This window comes from Antechinus flavipes, chromosome 4 (assembly GCF_016432865.1).
Source record: "Antechinus flavipes isolate AdamAnt ecotype Samford, QLD, Australia chromosome 4, AdamAnt_v2, whole genome shotgun sequence".
Lineage (NCBI taxonomy): Eukaryota > Metazoa > Chordata > Mammalia > Dasyuromorphia > Dasyuridae > Antechinus > Antechinus flavipes.
Window position 1 is genome coordinate 338,228,816 of NC_067401.1, and position 11,503 is coordinate 338,240,318.

General features: G+C 38.7%; 1 protein-coding gene across 2 annotated transcripts in view; it reads right to left on the minus strand.

Annotated features, from left to right (window-relative positions):
• Positions 1-11,208, minus strand: part of LRP11 (LDL receptor related protein 11) — a 94,426-nt gene extending 83,218 nt beyond the window's left edge. For both annotated transcript variants that reach the window (XM_051997928.1, XM_051997927.1), the window contains exon 1: positions 10,410-11,208. In XM_051997928.1, coding sequence (XP_051853888.1) covers positions 10,410-11,121 — 712 coding nt within the window. In that variant the 5' untranslated portion in view covers positions 11,122-11,208. The remainder of the gene's footprint in view (positions 1-10,409) is intronic.
• Between the last annotated feature and the right edge of the window lie 295 nt (positions 11,209-11,503).

An 11,503-nucleotide genomic window follows, 5' to 3' on the forward strand; every position in this document is an offset into this window, starting at 1 on the left:
CTACTATTGGAATTCTAAAGATATTTTATAGATATAAGCATAACTTTGCTTTTCTTAAAATTTCTAATTAATCATATTTCAAGAAATCTTTTAATTTCCTCTTTGTTACTACTGGGCTTATATCCCAAAGAGATCTTAAAGAAGGGAAAGGAACCTGTATGTCCAAGAATGTTTGTGGCAGGTCTCTTTGTAGTGGCCAGAAACTGAATGGATGCCCATCAATTGGGGAATGGCTGAATAAATTGTGGTATATGAATGTTATGGAATATTATTGTTTGGTAAGAAATGACCAGCAGGAAGATTTCAAAAAGGCCTGGAGAGACTCACATGAACTGATGCTAAGTGAAATGAGCAGGACCAGGAGATCATTATATACTTCAACAACAATACCATATGATGATCAATTCTGATGGATGTGGCCATCTCCAGCAATGAGATGAACCAAATCAGTTCCAATAGAGCAGTAATGAATTTAACCAGCTACATCCAGCAAAAGAACTCTGGGAAATGAATATGAACCACTTCATAGAATTCCCAATTCCTCTATTTTTGCCTGCCTGCATTTTTGATTTCCTTCACAGGTTAATTGTGCACTATTTCAAAATCCGATTCTTTTTGTACAGCAAAATTACTGCATAGACATGAATACATATATTGTATTTAACTTATACTTTAACATATTTAACATGTATTGGTCAACCTGCTATCTGGGGGGAGGGGATGGAGGGGAAGAAGGAGAAAAATTGAACAAAAGGTTTTGCAATTGTCAATGCTGTAAAATTACCCATGCATATTTTGTAAATAAAAAGCTATAATAAAAAAAGAAAATGTGGCACCTAGATTTTTTTTTTTTGGTCCAAGGACATTATTTTAATTCTTTCAATATCCTTTCTTCATTCTCTTTCTTTTTAATATGCTCAAAGTGTACCAATTTTGATCTTCTCCCCTCTAGTATGTTTTCACTTATTTATTAGTCTTTTCCCATTATATTAATATGGCCTGCTCAATAAATTGCAATATATAATTTCAAAGTGCCTGATGTGCAAGTCTTGTGCTGAGTTTTGGGAATACAAAGAAACAAGTACCACAACTATAAAACAGTTCCCGTTTCCAAGAGGCTTACATTCTTCTGGGGGATGTACCAAAAAACAAGTAGAGAACACTAACAATTTGAGGGTGAGGCAGGAGTTTAGAAATGCTTCCTTGAGGAGGTATCCCATTAGCTGAGACTGGAAGGAAACAAAGGATTCCAAGAATGGAAGATGAGGAGAAAATGCATTCCAGGAATGAGGTAAGGCCAAATGACAAGGTGTGGATGGGATGCTGAGTTCTAGGAATAGCAAGTAGGCCAGTTTGGCTGAAAAGTAGCTTGTACAAAAAGGATTTATGCAAAATAAGCCTGGGGAGTAGGCTGGAGCCAGATTGTGAAAGGGTTTAAATGCCAAGGTAATCCTAGAAATAGAAAGCTATTGAAGATTTCTGAGCTGAGAGTGACATGGTCAGAACTACACTTTAGGAAGATATGTATTAATTAAATTCAATTAAAAAAACTATAGTTATCTTTTCTATACTGTGACTTTCCCCATCATAGTTTTGATATATCAAAGATTGGAATAAGAAATTAAATGGGAATTTTTTGGAGAGTTTTATGGAAGCCACCAACAACACTTGAAGGACAGTAGATGACACAGAAAAAAATTCAGAAACTCAGAAATACATAAACTAGACACACAATAGTGTATAATATCAACAAACCATATCTTTTAACACCATAATGATTCAGACTTCTCTGGTATGAAGGGAGGGCCAAAAAAATTTCTGCAGATTTTCTAGGTGGGGGAGAGGGGTAGAAATAATACCTATGATGTGGAAGGGATAACTGTATACTTCTTTCTAGATCTTTATATCCAAGAACATGTTGTATCTCTGTCTCATTGATTCAATTTACAAAACATTTATTAACACCTCCTATGTTCAGGACATTGTGCTATATGCAGAATATCAATGGTTATAAATGATTGGCACATACAATATTACAATACATTTCATGAGGGTAAGGTGTATATTCCCTCCAGTTTTAATCCACTGTGTCATTAACAAATAAAGAAAAATAAAACCTGAATTTTATATAAATATATTAAATAGATATTATTTGAGATATCCACAATATCTACTATGAATATGATTTAATGAGGAGAAAAAAGATCCCTGACCTATGTTACTTATTCAAGTTGGTACAGAAGACAGAGCTGTATCAGATACTGAGAAGATGAAAGGGACCATGAGACTATAGGGCAGATATTGTTAACCTAGCATCCACCAACCTCCAAAAAGGTAATGGATAAAGTTCAGAATATCCATGAATTTTTTTTTTTTTAGGAAGGAGGCAATTGGGGTTAAGGGACTTGCCTAGAGTCATACAATTAGTAAGTATCTGAGGGTGGATTTGAACTCAGGTCATATATATATATATATGTGTGTGTGTGTGTGTGTGTGTGTGTATACATACATCCACATTTATATATACACACATACATACATACATTTGCTGAGGCAATTGAGGTTAAGTGACTTGTCCAAGGTCACACAGCTAGGAAGTGTTAAGTGTCTGAAGCCAGATTTGAACTCAGCCTCCTGCCTTCAGGACTGGTGCTCTATCCACTGCACCACATAGCTGTCCTAGATAATTTTATATGAATAAAATTAGAATGTTTATTAATGAAACAAGATCAGTGACACTCCTGAATGCCAAAGATCCCTCATGGTGTTAGGCTTACAGTTTATATGCTCTTGGAAGAGTGGGTGTTCTGGATGGGACAATCAAGTCTGATTAATTTACAAGTAACGAGAGGATCAATATTACTATGATGGGCTGGGCTATATTTCAATGAGGATCTTGAGATACCATGACTTGGATCTCAAGTCTTGGCCAAAGAGACCTGTCAATTTCCTTATCACCTGTCTGATAGGACAAAGGAGAATGCACATTTCCCCAGATCTGAGTAAACATAATGAGCAGAAATTCATCCAGATAAATCTAGGATTTGTTTTACTGTTTTTGATTAAATTTGTAGTTTGAGTAAGTCTTCGAGAGTCCCCACACTGGTTAATTTCTGGATGAGAAAATAGGAAAAGGGGGAAGCTTTGGTTCTGATTCAATAAGTAGTTATGTATACAGATTATCTTAATGTCCGGGCTAGCTTTCTGGAGGTCCTTCAGATGGGCCTTGGTTTCAGCAGGATAGACACCACGAGAATGATCAAGAATAATCAAAATTCTTTATACTGACCTTGCCCTGAACTTAGTGCAGGAGGCATGAAAGCCACCATGAGGATGGTCAAAGATAGAATATCCATCTTCTAAACCTTTTTAGCCCTTATATACCTTATTGTAATTACATCATTAAAGCATACTGATTATGTGTGAATTAGAGAACCATTATCTCATCAATTCCACTGAGTTAAGACCTTGTTTCAAGTATACTTCTCCAGAGTTCTGGCTCTCTACAGATTATAAAACAAAGCCCCAGGAAGAATGGTGATATAACATTCTGATGATATTTACGGAACATCAGTAGATTATTTTTATAGGAAAATTGGGTTCTAGTTAAGATGTTTTGAATGTTGGCTTGGTTTCCAGGCTAGCCCACCACCATCCATTAAAATTGTAATTGATTAGCATATTTGTTCAAAATTACTTGACCACCTTTTAGCATATTGTTTCTTTTCTTTCTTTTTTTAAAAATATATTTTATTTTATTTTATAATAACTTTATATTGACAGAATCCATGCCAGGGTAATTTTTTTACATTATCCCTTGCACTCGCTTCTGTTCTGATTTTTCCCCTTCCTCCCTGCACTCCCTCCCCTAGATGGTAAGCAGTCCTATATATGTTAGATATGTTGCAGTATATCCTAGATACAATATATAGCATATTGTTTCTGTGGAAAGATATATTCGACTGTAAGTAGGCATACTGAGAACTCATTCCTTTGTGCTTGCAAAAGCAGGTTGAGATCAAACAGGGTAGTTTCTCTGCTAAACAGGAATAAGAGCTTTCCTTATTCTCATTCATGTTTTATTCTAAGAATACTTCTCAATCACAGTCTGCTCTCTCTAATCCCACTTTCTGTGAATTGCAAGCCTCCCTTTGTTCACTTCCCCTTTACTAAGTTATCACTTGTCCTTTTTCTGATCTTGTGTTCCTTTCACCTAGATCTAGAGTTTCCAACTCCATGGCCACCCATCTGTCTCAAAAATAAACATGGAAGACCATTTCCTTAGGTTTTCAAACTAGTTATTACTAGGAAAGTTAAAAAAAAATACAACTTGTGATTTCTTTAGTGTTGGGAATTCCTCAAGAGGAAGCCTCTTTTGTGAATGCAAATGAGAGACTACTCTGCAATTTAAGAGTAGTTGATATTGACTTGTTAGGTGCCTTGCTCAGATAATATGCATTTGAAGGAGATACACAACTCTGACACTTGAATTCTGATCTTCCTGATTATAAGGTAGGATCTCAGGATCACAGATTTGGAGTTGAAGAGTATCTTTGAAATTCTCTCCCTCTTTTGACCTACTCATTTTAACAGATGAGGAGAGAGGCTCAAACTGGTTTGCTGCCTTGCCTTATGTAGATAATAAGTGATGGGTAGAATTTGAATCCAGATTTTCTAATTTCCAATACAGTGTTCTTCCCACTGTATACAAGGGTTAAAACATCAAACTAAAGAGACTGATAGAGAATTTAACAAAGTTTTAATTGTTTATGGGAGTAGCTTAATCCCAGCTTCAGTGAAAAAATATTTATTATGTATACACCTTTCACTTCCATAGATCCTTCCTGTCACTATTTCTGTAAAGTCAATCTCATCTTCTAAAATGTCTAATGTTTTTTATACACCCAAAGCTGGATTCCCATGGAGTTAATATTATTCATTTTCAGAAAAAAAAAAAAGTTTTACTTGAGGTATCTACATCCCCTCACTCCCAAGAAAAAATCCTTCCCCTCCATAATTACCTCCTAAGAATTGGGATCCTAGACATAATAAAAAGGAATTGGGAGTCAGTTATGCGCAAAGAATTGAAAGGGGGTTATTTAAACCTTAGAAATTCCATATGTGTCAGTTTCTAGCTCTATATCTTTAAGCTTTATTTATTAGAGTTTATTTTGGAAAGTCGTTTTTGATTACTTCCTTACAACCAGTCCTGGGCAATACAACTCTAAATCTGTACATCTTCATGAGAATGGACATCTTTCTGATCATTCATCCTTCAGATGTTTTGAATGAGGGCTATATAGCAGGCATCAGAGATAAAGTTTAGTGCTTATAAACTGGTCTACAGGTGCTTGGAAGATGACAGTTTAATTGGAGTTGATTTAATTGATGTAATATTCTTGAACTGGAGGTAAACAAATTATTTAGGAGGAATGGAAGGCTCAGGGAAGACAGGCAGTTTAGTATGTAGTTATAGTGCCATGGATTAGGAATTTGAAAATATGGATTCTAGAGCCCATTTTGCCACTAACTAGTGGCCTTGGTTAAGTAGTCTTAACCTTTCCAGATTAAGATTATTGATATGTAAAATGAGAAAATGGGATTTGGTGATCTTAAGATTCCTTGTTATTCTAATGTTGTTTTTGTTTGTCATTCTCAGAGGACCAAAACTTCCCAGGGTGACACCTTGAAATGAAAGTGAATTGGATTTAAATGAGGGAGGGCTGGGCAAAGTCAACAGCTTCACTTTCTCCTCCAGAGCCATCTGGGTCCAGTGGCAAGATATAGATCAGGATGACATGATTATATATACATTAAAGATAAATATGCTTATTCTATGGTATTAAAAAAAAGAAAAGAAAAGACAGATAGGTTAGCCAGAGCAAATTTCTATTAGAAAAAGAAAAGTGACCTTTTGGTAGTAGATTATCAAAGTCTGGATATTCTAAACCTTGGGGCAATAAAGCAAAACTGCCAAAGCAAAAAGCCTTCTGGCAATTACTATGATGTCAGTCAGAAAATTAGAATAGCAGGCCATTAATGGATCATCAAACATATTCTTAAAGTTAAATGGAAGAAGATTTATAGATTTAGAGTCTTAAGAATTAAGTCCAACACCCTCATTTTACAGATTCTTGAGGGAAGATCTTGTATTGGGAGTTGAGTGGGTGAGTGGTACTCAAAACAAGCTTCCTTTAGGGGATGGCACATGAGCTGAGCTTGAAGAAAGACAGGAATACTGTGGAGCTGAGAGAAAAAGACCATGCATTCTAGGTATGAGGTAAAGCTTATATAAAAGTGCAGAGAAAAGAAATAGAATGTCACATACAGCAATCAGACCAGAGAGGGTTAAGTAGTTTACTTGTGGTTGTTGCGCAGAATGTCGGAGATAAATCTCTTGGTGAAATATTTACAAAAGGAAGGGATTAGTTAAGTACCTGAAACAAGAAAGAAACCTTGGGGAAAGAAATTATAAAAATAAACAAACAGAATAAAGTGCATTGGGATATGTACAACACAGGATGGTGGGAGAAGAAAATTAAGTACTATGACATATAGGAAGATGAGGTGTGACAAATAAAGCACAAAAAGATTGGGAAGGGAGGTGGGGGATATTATTCAATTCATTCAACTGAATAAGCTTTTATTAAGCATTTACTAAGTGCTAGTCACTATGTTAGTCAATGAAGGCACAAATACACAAAGAAACCCTGAAATGATTTTTGCACTTGAGGAGCTCACATTCTTTTGGGAATATGGAACAATACATACATAGGAAATTTAAGGTAAAATATATTTACAAAATAATTTCTGAGGAAAGGGTATTAGAAACTGGATGGGTGGGTAGAACTCAAGAGAGGCTTTCAGGAGGTGGCAAATGAGCTGAGCTTGAAGAAATGAAGAGAGTCTGTGAAGCAGATTTGAGAAGGTCAGGCATTCCGGGCATGAGGGAAAAGCTTGTATAAAAGAGATGGAATGTTATGTACTGAGAACAGCAAGCAGGTCACTTGACTGGAACTCACAGTTCTGAAAGGAGAGTCATGTGTAAAAATCGAGGAAAGGTAAGCTGGAGCCATATGGTAAAGGGCTTTAAATGCCAAGCAGAGAAGTTTTATTTATTTAATCCTCTTGGTAAAAGTAAGTCACTGAAGTTACTTGAGTGGGGGGAGTAAAGTGGTCAGACTATAGGAATATCAATAGGTTCCTGAGAAGGTTGTTTGACAAGTTGCCCATATGTAGCTGAGGGCTTGCAGTTGAGAATTGTGCAGATGAGAATAAGCAAAGATGACTACAAGATGCAAAAACGGGCATATGATATTGGAACCAAAGCTAGCACTAAGTATTCCTATCAGATCTTTGATTGTACAATTCTGAGGGTCAAAACTAAAAAATCAAAAGCAAACGAAAACAGAGATTGTTCATAAAAAGAGTTAAAAAAGAACATTTTTATTATTATTATTTTAAAATTTTATTTATTTAATGTTTCCCCCAGTTACATTCAAAACAATTTTTCAAACATTTGTTTTTAAGAATTTTGAGTTTAGGTTCTCCCCCTTATCCCCACTTACAATTAAGAAATCACATGTAAAGTTATGCAAAACTTTTCCACAGAAGTCAAGCTGTGAAAGAAAACACAGAACTCCTACTCTCAAGAACATAAAAGTCTTCAAGAAAAATTAAGTTAAAAAGAAAGACAGAAATAGAGAATGTTTCAATTTATATTCAGACACAATCAGTTCCTTCTCTAGGTATGGACAGGATTTTTCATTATAAGTTCTTCAGAGTAATTGTAGACAAAGCCATTTACAGCTGATCATCCCAGAACATTGCTATAAATTTGTATATAGTATATTTCACTTTGTTCATGGAGGACTTTCTAAGGGTTTTTTTTTTTTTTCCCTGACAGCATCCTATTTATCATTTCCCAGAGAGGACTATTCCATCACAAACACATACCACAGTTTATTGAGTCATTCCCCAATTGATGGACATCCCCTCAATTTATAATTTTTTTTTGTCCTAAGAAGAGAGCTGCTATGAATAGTTTTTGTACATATAGGTCATTTTCCTTTTTTTTTTTTTTTTTTTCAGAATCTCTTTTGGTATTTATGCTAGTAGTGGTGTTGTTAGGTCAAAGATATGCATGAATTTGCAGCCCTTTGGGCAAAGATCATATCTTTTGATCATTTATCAATTGGGGCATGGCTCTTATTATTATTATAAATTTGACTCAGTTATTTCTGTTTGAGCAATGAGGACTTATCAGAGAAACTTGCTTTAAATTTTTTTTTACCATTATTATTGCTAATTATATTTTTCCCATTTACTCTCTCTTTTCACCCTGTTCCTCTTCAAAAGTATTTTGCTACTGAGCACTTCCTCCCACAATATGCCCTATCTTTTATTACCCTTCCCCTTCCCCACATCCCATTCCCCTCTTATTTTCCAGCAGGGTAAGGTAGAGTATACATGTTATTTCCTATTTGAATCAATTCTGATGGGAGTAAGGTTCACTCATTCCCCTTTTTATCCCCTTCTTCCTCTCCATTGTAAAAGTTTTTTTCTTGCCTCTTTTAAAAAATATTAATGAACTATAAAACAAAACTAAGGAAGCCTAGGAGAGCTCACTACATTTGTTGAAATAGGACTAGATTACAGATGAGAAAAATGAGAATGTCTTCAAATGGATGAAATTATTCACTAACTGTTTGGGAGAAAAGAACATATTGAAAAAGAATATGTGAAACATGGTATAAAAGAGGGAAGTTATAGAATAACGTTTGTCAGAAATGAAGAAGATTCTTTTTTGCAAAGAAAAGTTTTAAGTGTAGTATGTCCTTAAGTCAGATCTCTCAGTATGTCTTCCAATGAGATATCAATGTGGTATAGGGGCAGCTAAATGGTATAGTGCATAATCAGGGAGTCATCTTTCTGAGCTTAAATCTGTTCTCAGACACTTCTAGTTGTATCACCCTGGACATATCACTTAATCCTCTTTGCCTCAGTTTCCTCTGTAAAAGAGGCTGGGATCTCTGCTAAGAAAACCCTAATGGGGGTCACAGAGAATTGGTTAAGATGGAAAAACAACAAAAATAGTGTAATGAACATTGGCACTGGGGTCTAAGAACCTCTAGGTTCAACCTCTAGGTTCTTCCTCTACGTTTCAGTTTTAAAAGAAAAGGATGGACTAGATAGCTCCTCCAGCCCCTTGTTCTTGCAGATCTTATGATTTCCTGAAATTGTGAGCCTCCTCATCTGTTAAGATACATTTCCAGGTTGATGTGAAATTCAGATCAATTTCTAATTAAGCTAAAAAAGTGTTTTTCTTTTCTGCCTTCATTTCCCTTCTCAATAGATCTTCTGGGTTGCCTTATGTTTTGTGATTCGAGGTCCAACAGGAAGAGAATATTATTCAACCTACTCACACTTGACATTTCTGTAAAAGCACAGTCATGGGTTTGTTTGCTTCCTAATACTTTTTTTTTCTTCTGAGACCATATCATTTATATATTTTAAGGCTTTATTCATAGCTAAACGGGGAAAACTAAAGTACGCATGAAGTAAACTCACGGAATCAGTAGTAATTTTAAAGGTATTAAAAACAAAAACACCTGACATAAGATTTCTGTTACTATTATTTACTGAAGTACTGTCCTCTCACTTCAACAAAAGAATAACAGCTGGTAGGCCATTACCAAAATGAGGTACATATTTTTCTTCCCTGCAGGAAACAATTACAGGTGGAATCACGAGAGCCATATTTTAAAAAGGCAATGGTGATTATGAAAATCAGCTGTAATCACACAAAGCAGTTCACCTACAGTTGCACTTGTGACAATTACACTTATGTCCTATCTAATTACACTGTCACGATTCAGTATAAAAAGGAGATTGTGGGTGTGTTTTTAAAATCTGATTCCTCTGCTTCATTTAAAAATCTAATTTCATTCTTTAAACTTCCATCAAAACCCAGGACCATCTGGTAGTGCTGGTTCGCTTTTTGCTAGTTCACAAAATGAAACAGGGTCTTACTGAAACCACAGTATTGATAGGAACTTCTCACAGAATGGCCAACTACTAATCACTTAGGGGGAGCCCAGTTGGGAAAAACAAAAACAAAACTAGAGAACAGAAAGCACACACACACACACACACACACACATCCCTCCGCCCACCCTTTGATCACTCTCTGAGTTGGCTGTGTAACCCACCACCATTCAGCCTCTGCTTAGTCTGAGAGCCAGTGAGGCGAGAGATTCCGGATAAAACAAGGGAAAGGACACGATAGATAAGGAGAATGGTGGAAAAGTATCAAGCTATGCTCCCACCAAGGATAACAGGAAAGCTGATGGAGGCGGGGAAGGGAAAGGGAAAGAAAAGCCCGAAACTCTTTGTAGAGGTGCTCTTACCCAGGGGTGTGGATGAGGCTGAGAAAGCAGCTTCTGCAGTCAGAGTTGAGCTTTGCAGCGGCTTTTTCCGGGCCCCTAGGGATGCAGCCGGCCTGCCTCTACTGCTTCCCAGAGGCCCTCCGGGGCGGGAGGTGATGTTGCGATGACTCTCTGTGGCCGGGCTCAGACTGTAGCTATTATAGCCCCTGTGCAGCGAGAATTTACAGACGTTGCGGCCGCGGTAGGTACAGTTGAAAAGGTAGCAGTGCAGGTCGCCGGCGGCCTGGGGCTGGGGCAGCTCCACCACTGCCACCGTACAGAGGGGCTCGGCGCAGCAGGCGGCCACGCACTGCTGCCAGTCCCGGACTGCGGCGGGCGCCGTCAGGAAGGTGGCCCCGGCGCCGAGCGAGTCCTTGGTGCGGATGATGGAGTCGGGCTTGACCGTGTAGCCGCCGCCGGGGCAGCCGGCTTCCGCCCCGGCACGCTGCTGAGGCGGCTCACGGTTGTCGTCGCTGTCATCCCGCTCCCGTACCGGCGGCTCCTGCTGCAGCTGCTTGCGGAACTCTTCCAGCAGCTCCTCCACGCCCGAGATGGACGAGCGTAGCTCGGCCAGTGGCGCCGAGCGCTGTCCGTCGGCCGCCTGGCCCAGCAGCCACACGCCGAGCAGCAAAGGCAGCCCCAGCCACTGCACCTGCTGGCCCCGCGTCCTGCTGCCGGGGGGAGCCCAGGCCATGGCTGCAGGCCCGGGGATAGACGGAGCACCGAGGCTGCGTGCGAAGCCTCCCAGGTCGCTCGGGCCAGTACCGAGGAGGAGCAAAGGAGATCGAAGACGGAGGAGAAGAGAAAGGAAGGCAAGGAAAATGCAAGTGAAGTGCTGTTCCCCTCACTCTCCAGAGTCCCTTTTCACTCCAGCCAGTCTGTCCCGGGTTCAGTGTATCCCGCCTGACGGCTTTTTCTGCACCGCGGCCCGAGCCACCTCCCTGGCCCGTGGAGCAGCCACCCGAGGCAGCATGGCCTGGCCGGCGGCGGCAAGACTCCTTTTTGGGGGGCTGTTGTTGATGTTGTGATTCCCAAACCTCTCTTCTTTCTGGGCGCACACCCACGCGCCTGACGCG